Raw genomic sequence first — 14,997 nt, forward strand, 5'->3', positions numbered from 1 at the left:
ACTAATGCTTATCTTCTAGCTGGAGCAGTTTTTAGCTAGTAGGCAGAAGACATCAATACTTGATGAAGGTCACATGTTGAAATATGTCTTTCCTTTCTTTCTAAAGATAACTGGTGGTCTCAGGTATGCCCGAAATATTTCACGAAGCTGGTAAACCTCTATAAAGGTGCAGTCGTTTATCTACTGAGAGGAAGAAAGACATTCTTAATTCCTGTACTGTTTAACAATTATGTTACAGCAGCGCTCAAGCTCTTGGAGAAGTTATACAAGGTGAGCATAGAGAAGAGCCAGAGGGGGTAGGGATGAAGAGATAGTAGGGTAAAATGATCTACCGAGCTGTTCTATGGGAAGCCGTTTACCAGTTGCCTGGGCCTTAGTTGTCCTTGTTTTGTTCTTCATCAGGTAAATCTTAAAGTGACGCATGTGGAATATGATACATTTTATATTCCTGAAATTTCCAGTCTTGTGGACATTCAGGAAGACTACCTCATGTGGTTCTTACATCAAGCAGGCATGGTAAGAATTCATGTAAAGCATATCTCAAAGCTTTAATCTTTTTCTCAGAGTACAAGTAAGGGCAAGAAAAGCACATCTGAACTCTAAAATTTGTCCTTGACTTTGATGTTAGTGCTATACCTGTGTTTTATCAGCTGGCTTTTGCATTTTTGAAACACTGAAGTGCTTTGAGTAATCACAAGCAGTCACAAATGGGTAGTCACCCAGAACGGTATAAATTTTAACTAGTTGCCAACATTAAAAAAATCAAGGTATATAAAGTAGTCAAACTCATAGAAAGTAGAATGGTGGTTGCCAGGGTCTGGGGAAGGAGAAAATGGAGAGTTGTTGTTTAATGGGTATAGACTTTGTTTTATTTATTTATTTTTTTAATTGAAGTATAGTTGATTTACGATGCTGTGTTAGTTTCAGGTGTATAGTGCAGTGATTCATATATCTATATATGTTCCTTTTCAGATTGTTTTCCCTTATAGGGTATTTACAAAATATTGAGTATAGTTCCCTGTGCGATACAATAGGTCCTTGTTCTTCATCTGTTTTGTATATGGTAGTGTGTATATGTTAATCCCGAACTCCTAATTTATCCCTGCCCCCATCTTTCCCCTTTGGTAACCATGAGTTTGTTTTCTATGTCTGTGAGTCTATTTCTGTTTTATAAATAAGTTCATTTTTATCATTTTTTTAGATTTCACATATAAGTGATATCGTATGATACTTGTCTTTCTCTGTCTGGCTTACTTTACTTAGTATGATCATCTCTAGGACTTTCAGTTTTGCATGACGAAAATGTTCTGGAGATTCATTGCACAATAATGTGAATGTAGTTAACACTAATGAACTGTACACTTAAAGATGTTAACGATGGTAAACTTTATATGTCTTTTACGACAATTTTAAAGAGTCAAGGCACATAAAATGTATTTCTGGCTTTTCTTGAAACTTGGAAGATCTGGCAACATGACCTGTCTTTCCAGATGGCACCAGTTGGCTGGCGTTCAATGGGGGCTCTTTGGATGAGGCTGAGACGTGCCAGAGTCCCCACTGCAGCTTGATTTTGACACTGAGGAAAGGATCATTTACTAATTGTCTTCATCTAACAGCTAGCCTACTTTAGTCATCATATGTCAGCTGCCTGAACCCTACAGGCTACCTGTGACTTGGGATTACGTGTGTGAAAATGTCACGTATCCCTGACTTAGTTCTCACTGTACGTTAGAACTGCGGGTTCCTGCCTGCCACCCTTGGCCTGGCTCCTCAGTTTGATTGTAGACTGGCTTGGGATATATGCAAGGCTTTTTAGGATCCCCCATCTGTGGATTATGTAAAAATTTGAGTGATGTCAGAAAACAGAGTGATTATTTGGTTATTATATTTAGTGAAGCCATGCATAGCAGACACATTTGAGGTAAGTCCTTGCCAATTTAGCAGATTCATCACTGACCTTTAGGCAGTATTTCCCTGTACCCTGTAGGGCTTTTGGAGGTCAGTAGTGGTTTCCAAAAGCAAGGCATTTAAATCGGTTTATTTAACGAAGGAAGATTTTTTTCCTTCGTTAAATAACAGATGATCAATGCTAGACACAATATTGTGTTTTTAGTAAGACTTCTGATTACTTTAAAAAACCAAAATCCTTTTCAAAAAAGTGGATGCGTCTTCAAAACGGGTTTACATGGAAATTTAACATGGAGGCTAGCAGTGAACTCTGTTTTCATCTGCTGATCTAGAAATTGTAAAAAGATAAGCCTCTCTGTTTTATCAGTTTGTGAATACTCTTTGAATCATAAAATGTTAAGAGCTGAAGTAAGCCTTATGAATTATTTAGCCAACTGCTTTGTTTCTAGGTGAGAAATTGGAGGCCCAGAGAAGCTAAACAATTTTTCCACCAATTCAATTAGCTTAAAAGCCAATTTTTCTGACTTCTAATCTACCCTTTCTTGCTGCTGAATAAAATAATTCTAATGAGCCCTAATTCTTTTTGACCCTGAAAAAGAAGTTGCTGGTGTTAAAATTAGGTTACCATGACTGTGGTCTCTGAATGGAGATACTTAAGTGAGCAACTTTTATAGTTCCTTTCTCTTAACATTTGATAAGCAAATCTAAGTCTTAAATACCAGCTGCTCATCTCCTCTTCAAAAATTAGTTATTATAGAAAGATAGAAAATTAGGTGAAATTACTGTGTGACCTTTTGTGATTTCTGTGGCATTTTTTTCTGTTATACAATGCTATTAGAAATTAAGGTTTATATTTCTTCGTATCTTGGATTTTAACCTAAAATGCTAAAGCTGTTCCGTATATTGATTCATGTTTTGTCTTGTTTTGTTTTTTTAAAGCAAGCAGTACCTTATTTTATTTATTTATTTATGGCTGTGTTGGGTCTTCGTTTCTGTGCAAAGGCTTTCTCTAGTTGGGGCGAGCGGGGGCCACTCTTCATCGCGGTGCGCGGGCCTCTCACTGTCGCGGCCTCTCTTGTCGCGGGGCACAGGCTCCAGACGCGCAGGCTCAGTAGTTGTGGCTCACGGGCCCAGTTGCTCCGCGGCATGTGGGATCTTCCCAGACCAGGGCTCGAACCCGCATCCCCTGCACCAGCAGGCAGACTCTCAACCACTGCACCACCAGGGAAGCCCCTGATCCATGTTTTTTTGACTAATTGTTTTTCGAGGTATAGTTGACATGTAACATTCATTATATTAGTTTCAGGTGTGTAACATAATGACTCGATACTTACATACACTGTGAAATGATCATCACAATAAGTCTAGTCACTGTCTGTCACCACACAGTTACAAATTTTGTTTTTCTTGTGATGAGAACTTTTAAGATTTACTCTCTTAGCAGCTTTAGCAACTAAAATAGGCAGTGCAGTTTTACTGTCTATAGTCACTATGCTGTGCATTATATCACTGTGACTTATTTATTTTATAACTGAAAGTTTGTACCTTTGACCTTCTTCACGCATTTTACCCACCCGCTATCCCCTCTCCCCTCTGGTAGCCACTAAACCGTCTCTTTATCTATGAGCTTGTTGTTGTTTTGCTTTGCTTTGCTTTGTTTGTTTAGATTCCAAGTATAAGTGAAATAATACAGCATTTGTCTTTCTTTGTCTGACTTATTTCACTTAGCATAGTGCCTTCAAGGTCCATCCAGGTTGTTGAAAATGGCAAGATTCCATTTTTTTTTTAATGTGTGAGTGTTACCGAACCGAACTTGGGTCCGTTTGCCTGCACTCAGTAAAGCCAGTTTCTGACACCGGGTTGTGGGAAGGAAAGTGCAGCGTTCACTGCAGGGTGAACTCCTTACCAAGCAAGGAGTCCAGGGAAGCTAGTGTTCAAAACACCTGAACTCCCCGGTGGGTTTCAGGAAAGCGTTTTTAAAGGCCAGGTGAGGGAGGGGAGTCGCAGAGTATGTAATCTGCCTGTGCACAAGCCTCTGATTGGTTGATGGTGAGGTAACAGGGCAGTGTCACATGATCAATCCTCAGGCTCCAGTGGGTCTGGGGGCTGTGTGCTCCTGGTCATCAGGTAGTTAGTTACTTCCATTTGGTGGTGGTTTTAGTATCTGCAAGACAGCTCAGGAAATGCACATCCGATACTGTTATCTAGGTCCTTCAGAGAGGGGCTAAAACAGAGGGTATCGGGGAGGGGTCCGTCCTGGGAAGGCCCCATAGGGTCCTGCTCGGTTACAGGAGTACTATTCCACTGTGTGTGTATATACCCCATCTTCTTTATCCATTCATCCATCTGTGGACGCTTCGGTTGTTTCCACATCGTGGCTAATGTAAATAGGGCTGCTGTGGATATGGGGGTACGTAAATCTTTTCAAATTAGTGTTTTCGTATTCTTTGGATAAATACCCAGAAGTGGAACTGCTGGATCATATGGTAGTTCTATTTTCAATTTTTTGAGGAACCTACATACAATTTTCCATACTGGCTGCACCAGTTTAAATTCCCACCAACAGTGCACAAGGGTTCCCGTTTCTCCACATCCTTGCCCACCCTTGTTATTTTTTGTCTTTTTGATAATAGACATTCTGACAGGTGTGAGGTGAAACCTCACTGTGGTTTTGATTTGCATTTCCCTGATGATTAATGATGTTGAGCATCTTTTCATGTGCCTGTTGGCCATCTGCATGTCATCTTCGGAAAAATGTCTATTGGGTTAATTGGGTTAACCCAATAATTTTTAATTAATTGGGTTGGTGGTGTTTTTTTTTTTTTTGATATTGAGTTGTATGAGTTCTTTGTATATTTTGGACATTAACCCCTTATCAGATATATTGTTTGCAAATACCTCTCCCATTCTGTAGGCTGCCTTTTCATTTTGTTGATAGTTTCCTTTGCTCTGCAGAAGCTTTTTAGTTTGATGTAGTTCCATTTGTTTATTTTTGCTTTTGTTGCCTTTGATTTTGAAGTTGGATCCAAAAAATCATTGCCAAGACTGATGTCAGGTTGCTTACTACCTACGTTTTCTTCTATGAGTTTTATAGTTTTAGGTCTTACGTTCAGGTCTTTAATCCATTTTGAGTTAATTTTTATGTATGATAAGTAAGATAGTGGTCCAGTTTTATCCTTTTGTATGTGCCCATCCAGTTTTCTCAACACCATTTATTGAAGAGACTGTCCTTTTCCCATTGTGTGATCTTGCCTCCTTTACATAAATTAATTGGCCATATATGCATGGGTTTATTTCTGAGCTTAACCACTTTTAAATGATAGTAATGAACAATAAGTGGATTTTCCCCCAGCTTTACTGAGGGATAATCGACATTATTGTATATATTTAAAGTGTGCAATGTGATGATTTGATATACATTGTAAAATGATTACAAAGATCAAGTTAATTAACACATCCATTACCTCACATAGTTAACTTCTTATTTTGCTTAAGATGTAGTCTCACCAAGTTCCCAGTATTTAATACTGTGTTATTAACTATAGTCACCATGCTGTGCTTTAGCTCCTTAGAACTTACTTATAACTGAAAAGATTGTACCCTTTGACCTATATCTCCCCATCGCCTCCCCTGTTCCCGCCCTAGCCCCTGGCAACCACCATTATTCTGTTTCTGTGAGATTGGCTTTCTTGTTTTTTTAGATTCCACATATAAATGATACCATACAGTATTTGTCTCTCTCTGTCTGGCTTATTTCACTTCGTGTAAAATGCCCTTTAGTTTCACCCATGTTGTTGCAAATGGCAGGATTGCCTTCTTTTTTATGGATGAATAATATTCCTGTGTGTGTGTCTGTGTGTCTGTCTGTCTCACACTATATGAGTTTTTATGTGTTAAATTTTTTGCCTTGGCAGTAGCCGAGGCAGTATAGCATACAGTTCAGAGCACGTGCTTTAGTCAAAAAGAACTGGGTTCAAGTCTCAACTCTGGCCTACTACCTATGTGACCTTAGGCAAATTACTTAATTTCTGTAAGCCTAGCATCCTCATTTATAAATGTGAATGATAACAGTACTGTGAGAATTAAATGGGAGAAACCATGGAAAGGCCTTACTTGTCAGCGTACCTAGCGCCTGGCATATCATAAGCCCTAATAACTATTTTTCAGTAAGCAGTCTTGGGCACCTAATGTATGTCATGTGCCTGCTACCACTGGGGATGGACACACGTACAGGACATGGGGGCTGCCTCTGTGGGGTGTTCAGTGTAGTGCAAAAGGAATTACAAAGGGACATAATATGTATGGGCAAAGGGCTATGGTGTATAAAAGCAACATTCTAAAGTGGCTGCTTTTTGCTTATTTTATTTTATTATTATTATTTTTTAACATCTTTACTGGAGTATAATTGCTTTACAATGGTGTGTTAGTTTCTGCTGTTTAAAAAAGTGAATCAGTTATACATATACATATATCCCCATATCTCCTCCCTCTTGCGTCTCCCTCCCATCCTCCCTATCCCACCCCTCTAGGTGGTCACAGAGCACCAAGCTGATCTCCCTGTGCTATGCGGCTGCTTCCCACTAGCTATCTACTTTACATTTGGTAGTGTATATATGTCAGTGCCACTCTCTCACTTCATCCCAGCTTACCCTTCCCCCTCCCCGTGTCCTCAAGTCCACTCTCCACGTCTGCGTCTTCATTCCTGTCCTGCCCCTAGGCTCCTCAGAACCATTTTTTTTTAGATTCCATATATATGTGTTAGCATACGGTATTTGTTTTTCTCTTTCTGACTTACTTCACTCTGTATGACAGTCTCTAGGTCCATCCACCTCACTACAAATAACTCAATTTCGTTTCTTTTTATGGCTGAGTAATATTCCATTGTATATATGTGCCACATCTTCTTTATCCATTCATCTGTTGATGGACACTTAGATTGCTTCCATGTCCTGGCTATTGTAAATAGAGCTGCAATGAACATTGTGGTACATGACTCTTTTTGAATTATGGTTTTCTCAGGATATATGCCCAGTAGTAGGATTGCTGGGTCGTATGGTAGTTCTATTTGTAGTTTTTTCAGGAACCTCCATACTGTTCTCCATAGTGGCTGTATCAATTTACATTCCCACCAACAGTGCAAGAGGGTTCCCTTTCCTCCACACCCTCTCCAGCATTTATTGTTTGTAGATTTTTTGATGATGGCCATTCTGACTGGTGTGAGATGATATCTCATTGTAGTTTTGATTTGCATTTCTCTAATGATTAATGATGTTGAACATTCTTTCACGTGTTTGTTGGCAATCTGTATATCTTCTTTGGAGAAATGTCTATTTAGGTCTTCTGCCCATTTTTGGATTGCGTTGTGTGTTTTTTTGTTACTGAGCTGCATGAGCTGCTCGTAAATTTTGGAGATGAATCCTTTGTCAGTTGCTTCGTTTGCAGATATTTTCTCCCATTCTGAGGATTGTCTTTTCGTCTTGTTTATGGTTTCCTTTGCTGTGCAAAAGCTTTTAAGTTTCATTAAGTCCCATTTGTTTATTTTTGTTTTTATTTCCATTTCTCTAGGAGGTGGGTCAAAAAGGATCTTGCTGCGATTTATGTCAATAGAGTGTTCTGCCTATGTTTTCCTCTAAGAGTTTGATAGTGTCTGGCTTAACATTTAGGTCTTTAATCCATTTTGAGTTTATTTTTGTGTATGGTGTTAGGGAGTGTTCTAATTTCATACTTTTACATGTACCTGTCCAGTTTTCCCAGCACCACTTATAAAGAGGCTGTCTTTCCTCCACTGTATATGCTTGCCTCCTTTATCAAAGATAAGGTGACCATATGTGCGTGGGTTTATCTCTGGGCTTTCTATCCTGTTCCATTGATCTATATTTCTGTTTTTGTGCCAGTACCATACTGTCTTGATTACTGTAGCTTTGTAGTATAGTCTGAAGTCAGGGAGCCTGAGTCCTCCAGCTCCATTTTTCTTTCTAAAGATTGCTTTGGCTATTTGGGGTCTTTTGTGTTTCCATACAAATTGTGAAATTTTTTGTTCTAGTTCTGTGGAAAATGCCAGTGGTAGTTTGATAGGGATTGCATTGAATCTGTAGATTGCTTTGGGTAGTAGAGTCATTTTCACAATGTTGATTCTTCCAATCCAGGAACATGGTATATCTCTCCATCTATTTGTGTCATCTTTAATTTCTTTCATCAGTGTCTTATAATTTTCTGCATACAGGTCTTTTGTCTCCTTAGGTAGGTTTATTCCTAGATACTTTATTCTTTTTGTTGCAGTGGTAAATGGGAATCTTTCCTTAATTTCTCTTTCAGATTTTTCATCATTAGTGTATAGGAATGCAAGAGATTTCTGTGCATTAATTTTGTATCCTGCTACTTTACCAAATCCATTGATTAGCTCTAGTAGTTTTCTGGTAGCATCTTTAGGATTCTCTATGTATAGTGTCATGTCATCTGCAAACAGTGACAGCTTTACTTCTTCTTTTCCGATTTGGATTCCTTTTCTTTCTTTTTCTTCTCTGATTGCTGTGGCTAAAACTTCCAAAACTATGTTGAATAAGAGTGGTGAGAGTAGGCAACCTTGTCTTGTTCCTGATCTTAGTGGAAATGGTTTCAGTTTTTCACCATTGAGGATGAAGTTGGCTGTGGGTTTGTCATATATTGCCTTTATTATGTTGAGGAAAGTTCCCTCTATGCCTACTTTCTGCAGGGCTTTTTTCATAAATGGGTGTTGAAGTTTGTCAAAAGCTTTCTCTGCATCTATTGAGATGATCATATGGTTTTTCTCCTTCAATTTGTTAATATGATGTATCACGTTGATTGATTTGCGTATATTGAAGAATCCTTGCATTCCTGGGATAAACCCCACTTGGTCATGGTTTATGATCCTTTTAATGTGCTGTTGAATTCTGTTTGCTAGTATTTTGTTGAGGATTTTTGCATCTGTGTTCATCAGTGATATTGGCCTGTAGTTTTCTTTCTTTGTGACATCTTTGTCTGGTTTTGATATCAGGGTGATGGTGGCCTCGTAGAATGAGTTTGGGAGTGTTCCTCCCTCTGCAATATTTTGGAAGAGTTTGAGAAGGATAGGTGTTAGCTCTTCTTTAAATGTTTGATAGAATTCGCCTGTGAAGCCATCTGGTCCTGGGCTTTTGTTTGTTGGAAGATTTTTAATCACAGTTTCAATTTCAGTGCTTGTGATTGGTCTGTTCATATTTTCTATTTCTTCCTGGTTCAGCCTCAGAAGGTTGTGCCTTTCTAAGAATTTGTCCATTTCTTCCAGGTTGTCCATTTTATTGGCATAGAGTTGCTTGTAGTAATCTCTCGTGATCGTTTGTATCTCTGCAGTGTCAGTTGTTACTTCTCCTTTTTCATTTCTAATTCTACTGATTTGAGTCTTCTCCCTTTTTTTCTTGATGAGTCTGGCTAATGGTTTATCAATTTTGTTTATCTTCTCAAAGAACCAGCTTTTAGTTTTATTGATCTTTGCTATTGTTTCCTTCATTTCTTTTTCATTTATTTCTGATCTGATCTTTATGATTTCTTTCCTCCTGCTAACTTTGGGGGGTTTTTTTGTGCTTCTTTCTGTAATTGCTTTAGATGTAAGGTTAGGTTGTTCATTTGAGATGTTTCTTGTTTCTTGAGGTAGGATTGTATTGCTATAAACTTCCCTCTTAGAACTGCTTTTGCTACATCCCATAGGTTTTGGGTCGTTGTGTTTTCATTGTTATTTTTTTCTAGGTATTTTTTGATTTGCCCTTTGATTTCTTCATTGATCTCTTGGGTATTTAGTAGTGTATTGTTTAGCCTCCATGTGTTTGTATTTTTTACAGATTTTTTTCCTCTAATTGATATCTAGTCTCATAGCGTTGTGGTCAGAAAAGATACTTGATAAGATTTCAATTTTCTTAAATTTACTAAGGCTTGATTTGTGACCCAAGATATGATCTGTCCTGGAGAATGTTCCATGAACACTTGAGAGGAAAGTGTATTCTGTTGTTTTTGGGTGGAATGTCCTATAAATGTCAATTAAGTCCATCTTGTTTAATGTATCATGTAAAGCTTGTGTTTCCTTATTTCTTTTCATTTTGGATGATCTGTCCATTGGGAAGTAGGGTGTTAAAGTCCCCTACTATGATTGTATTATTGTCAGTATCCCCTTTTATGGCTGTAAGCATTTGCCTTATGTTTTGAGGTGCTCCTATGTTGGGTGCATAAATATTTACAATTGTAATATCTTCTTCTTGGACTGATCCCTTGAACATTATGTAGTGTCCTTCTTTGTCTCTTGTAATAGTCTTTATTTTAAAGTCTATTTTGTCTGATATGACAATTGCTACTCCAGCTTTCTTTTGATTTACATTTACGTGGAATATCTTTTTCCATCCCCTGACTTTCAGTCTGTATATGTCCCTAGGTCTGAAGTGGGTCTCTTGTAGACAGCATGTATGCGAATCTTGTTTTTGTATCCATTCAGCCAGTCTATGTCTTTTGGTTGGACCATTTAATCCATTTACATTTAAGGTAGTTATTGATGTCTATGTTCCTATTACCATTTTCTTAATTGTTTTGGGTTTGTTATTGTAGGTCTTTTCCTTCTCTTGTGTTTCCTGCCTAGAGAATTCCTTTAGTGTTTGTTGTAAAGCTGGTTTGGTGGTGCTGAATTCTCTTAGCTTTTGCTTGTCTGTAAAGGTTTTAATTTCTCTATTGAATCTGAATGAGATCCTTGCTGGGTAGAATAACCTTGGTTGTAGGTTTTTCCCTTTCATCACTTTAAATATGTCCTGCCATTCCCTCCTGGCTTGCAGAGTTTCTGCTGAAAGATCAGCTGTTAACCTTATGGGGATTCCCTTGTATGTTATTTGTTGTTTTTTCCCTTGCTGCTTTTAATATGTTTTCTTTGTATTTAATTTTTGACAGTTTGATTAATGTGTCTTGGTGTGTTTCTCCTTGGATTTGTCCTGTATGGGACTCTCTGCGCTTCCTGGACTTGATTAACTATTTCCTTTGCCACATTAGGGAAGTTTTCAACTATAATCTCTTGAAATATTTTCTCAGTCCCTTTCTTTTGCTCTTCTTCTTCTGGGACCCCTATAATTCGAATGTTGTTGCGTTTAATGTTGAACCAGTGGTCTCTGAGACTGTCCTCGATTCTTTTCATTCTTTTTCTTTATTTTGCTCTGCGGTAGTTACTTCCACAATTTTATCTTCCGGGTTACTTATCCGTTCTTCTGCCTCAGTTATTCTGCTCTTGATTCCTTCTAGAGAATTTTTAATTTCATTTATTGTGTTGTTCATCATTGTTTGCTTTTTAGTTCTTGTAGATCCTTGTTAAACGTTTCTTGTATTTTCTACATTCTTTTTCCAAGATTTTGGATCATCTTTACTCTCATTATTCTGAATTCTTTTTCAGGTAGACTGCCTATTTCCTCTTCATTTGTTTGGTCTGGTAGGTTTTTACCTTGCTCCTTCATCTGCTGTGTGGTTCTCTATCTTCTCATTTTGCTTAACTTACTGTGTTTGGGATCTCCTTTTCACAGGCTGCAGGTTCATAGTTCCCGTTGTTTTTGGTGTCTGCCCCCAGTGGCTAAGGTTGGTTCAGTGGGTTGTGTAGGCTTCCTGGTGGAGGGGACTGGTGCCTGTGTTCTGGTGGATGAGGCTGGATCTTGTCTTTCTGGTGGGCACGTCCACGTCTGGTGGTGTGTTTTGGGGTGTCTGTGGCCTTACTATGATTTTAGGCAGCCTCTCTGCTAATGGGTGGGGTTGTGTTCCTGTCTTGCTAGTTGTTGGGCATAGGGTGTCCAGCACTGGCGCTTGCTGGTCATTGAATGGAGCTGGGTCTTGGTGTTGAGATGGAGACCTCTGGGAGAGCTCTCACCGTTTGATGTTACGTGGAGCCGGGAGGTCTCTGGTGGGCCAGTGTCCTGAACTCGGCTCTCCCACCTCAGAGGCACAGGTCTGACACCTGGCCGGAGTACCAAGACCCTGTCAGCCACACGGCCAGGTACGTGGGGAGTTTCTTGCCTTTTGGGAAGTCTGCGGTCTTCTACCAGCGTTCAGTAGGTGTTCTGTAGGAGCAGTTCCACATGTAGATGCATTTCCGATGTATTTGTGGGGAGGAAGGTGATCTCCGCATCTTACTCCTCCGCCATCTTGAAGGTCTCCCTCAGCTTATTTTAAAGAAGAGGTGGTAGTGGCTTATTTATTTCTGTTTATTAACTGCCATCATCTACACTTGAAAACCAAATAGCACACAGAATGAGTGCCTTTGTGGGCCCCATAGAGGGCCTCACAAGTGAGAAAGTGAGTGATACAAAGAAAATGCTTCATTGTAAAGCAACCATGCTCCAATAAAAATTAATTAAAAAAAAAACAAAGAAAAAAAAAAAAAGAAAATGCTTCACAAATAAAGACTGGAGTCAACCTGACATCGGCTGTCTGTGTCGTCCGGGGCAGTGTCTGGTTCCGGGTAGCAGTATTGTGCGTGGTGAGATGAGGCAGCTGTGTGTGCGTCAGCATTCGGTGATGCTGGGAGCCAGATTTGCCCACGGAAGGTACAGGAACACGTGATGGCAGGCAGGCCCGAAGGCAGGGGCTCCTGGGTTTCCTCCTTGGTGTTTGTGTGATGCCGCTTGTCTCCAGTCACAGCCACATTTAGGAAATGTTGACTTGGAATTAAAAGAAAGAAAAGAAAAGAAAAAGATATTCTCAATTCCCCAGTTCTCTAGTTCTGTACCATGTACTTATTCATTGCTTCTGTGTCATATACTTTAAAAAAATGAACAGAGGTTACAGGGCAGCCCCATTTCAAGCAGGACCACTTGAAATGTGATCCATCAGTAGTACTTTGCTAGTTATAGGTTGTGAGACTCACTTTTGGGGAATGGATGGCCCAGGACAAACAGCTTCTCAGGAGGGGATCACATATCTTACCCGTTCATATACATCCTTCTAGGTGAGGGAGAGCAGTCAGGAAGCAGAATCATAATACTGCTGTTTCAGTATTTCGTTCACATAGTATGGAAATGCCAGCACTAATACCATTTCTAAAATATTCATCATCTACAAAACAAAAATCAGTGAAATTATTATATTTCAAATACAAAAACTCATAGAGTTGTAAAAAATTTGTAGACATGTAAGTAGACTTTCATATAGGTCTGCTGCTTCTTTTGACCGAATACCCTTCCCTTCTTCACCTTCCATAGAGCTGGCACCTCAGTCCTCCCCCCGGGGTGAGGGTCTTCTGGACCACCAACTCTCTGACCTTGGCTCTGGTTCCCAACAATAGTTTCTTTCCAGCCAACTTACCCAACTGAAAGCACGGTGACCCTGCCCTCCAGAAGAGAGATCAGCCTACCTCCAAAACTGGGCTCTTTCAGGGGGCAGGCAGGGGGCCATGGGAGGGACTAGGAGCTGCAGAAGGTGGGCATTAAAGGGGTCTGGGAGGGCTTGTGGTGGGGATTGCAGGGAGAGGGTGGTAGGAGAGAGCTGGAGAACTGGAGTGGGACTGGAGAGAGTCAAGACATACAGGAAAAGCTGCTGATTGATGTCTGAAATAACTCTATCGCACCAATAAAAATACTAGTATTTAAAAATACTAGATATGGGCTTCCCTGGTGGCGCTGCGGTTAAGAATCTGCCTGCCAATGTAGGGGACACAGGTTCGAGCCCTGGTCTGGGAAGATCCCACATGCTGCGGAGCAGCTAAGCCCCGTGCACTACAACTCCTGAGCCTGCACTCCAGAGCCCGCGAGCCACAACTGAGCCCATGCGCCACAACTACTGACGCCTGCATGCTCTAGGGTCTGTGTGCCACAACTACTGAGACTGCGAGCCACAACTACTGAAGCCTGCGCGCCTAGAGCCTGTGCTCCACAACAAGAGAAGCCACTGCAATGAGAAGCCCGCGCACCACAACAAAGAGTAGCCCCCGCTTGCCGCAAGTAGAGAAAGCCTGCACACAGCAACGAATACCTAATGCAGCCAAAAATAACAAATAAATAATAAATAAATTTATAAAAAAGTAAAAATACTAGATATAGTTGTCCCTCAGTATCAACAGGGGATTGGTTCCAGGAGCCCCCATCCCCATACCATGCTCAAGTCCCTCACATAAAATGTTGTATTATTTGCATATAACCTAAGCACATCCTGCCATAGACTTTAAATCATCTCTTGATTACTTATACTACATAATACAGTGTAAATGCTATGTAAATAGTTGCCGGTGTGTGACAAATTCAAGTTTTGCTTTCTGGAACCTTCTGGAATTGTCTTTTTTTTTTTTTTACATATTTTCCATCTGTGGTTGGTTGAATCTGCAGATGTGGAACTGTGGATAAGGAGGGCCGACTGTATACTGCCAATGCTGTAAAGCCAACAACTGTTTTTTTGTGTTTTTTTAAAAAATTAATTAATTGATTGATTTATGGCTGTGTTGGGTCTTCGTTTCTGTGCGAGGGCTTTCTCTAGTTGTGGCAAGTGGGGGCCACTCTTCATCGCGGTGCGCGGGCCTCTCATTATCGCGGCCTCTCTTGTTGCGGAGCACAGGCTCCAGACGCGCAGGCTCAGTAATTGTGGCTCACGGGCCCAGTCGCTCCGCGGCATGTGGGATCTTCCCAGACCAGGGCTCGAACCCGTGTCCCCTGCATTGGCAGGCAGATTCTCAGCCACTGAACCACCAGGGAAGCCCCGCAACAACTGTTTTTATAGTAACTGTTTTCACTTCTCCCATAGTCACTTTTAATTTGAAGTGTTCAAAACTTTATCTTGCTTTATAGACGAACACACATGGTAAAGATCTTTCTTTTGCCTTGAAAATAGGCAAATAATGCTTAGAATAAAATCTCTTCTGAGAGGGAGGTTAGAAAATTCTGAATATTGGCACCAGTTTTAAACACACTTTCCCAACACTCTTATCCCAAGAGATACTTGTACCCGTTGTAGGTACCTAGTGCTGTTTTATGGTGTGTGTGTGTTTATTTTAGTGATTTCAATTCCAAAATTCAAAGTAATTCGAGAAGTAGGCGTGAGAATGAATCAAGTCACTCTGGGTTCTGTGTGCAGGATTCCATACCTTGTCTC

The 14,997-nt window shown here is 40.1% G+C and overlaps 1 protein-coding gene across 2 annotated transcripts in view; it reads left to right on the plus strand.

The window, feature by feature from the left end:
• The window catches only part of HERC3 (HECT and RLD domain containing E3 ubiquitin protein ligase 3), a 148,372-nt gene that overhangs the window by 66,198 nt on the left and 67,177 nt on the right, over positions 1 to 14,997 (plus strand). The window contains exons 15-16 of one of the 2 annotated variants that reach the window (XM_068542442.1): positions 107 to 270; positions 403 to 516. In XM_068542442.1, the coding sequence (XP_068398543.1) occupies positions 107 to 270; positions 403 to 516 (278 nt within the window). Of the gene's footprint in view, positions 1 to 106; positions 271 to 402; positions 517 to 14,997 lie in introns of those variants that run through there. The other variant, XR_011073889.1, reaches the window with a different exon arrangement.

The sequence above is a fragment of the Eschrichtius robustus genome, chromosome 4 (assembly GCF_028021215.1).
Source record: "Eschrichtius robustus isolate mEscRob2 chromosome 4, mEscRob2.pri, whole genome shotgun sequence".
Taxonomy (NCBI): domain Eukaryota; kingdom Metazoa; phylum Chordata; class Mammalia; order Artiodactyla; family Eschrichtiidae; genus Eschrichtius; species Eschrichtius robustus.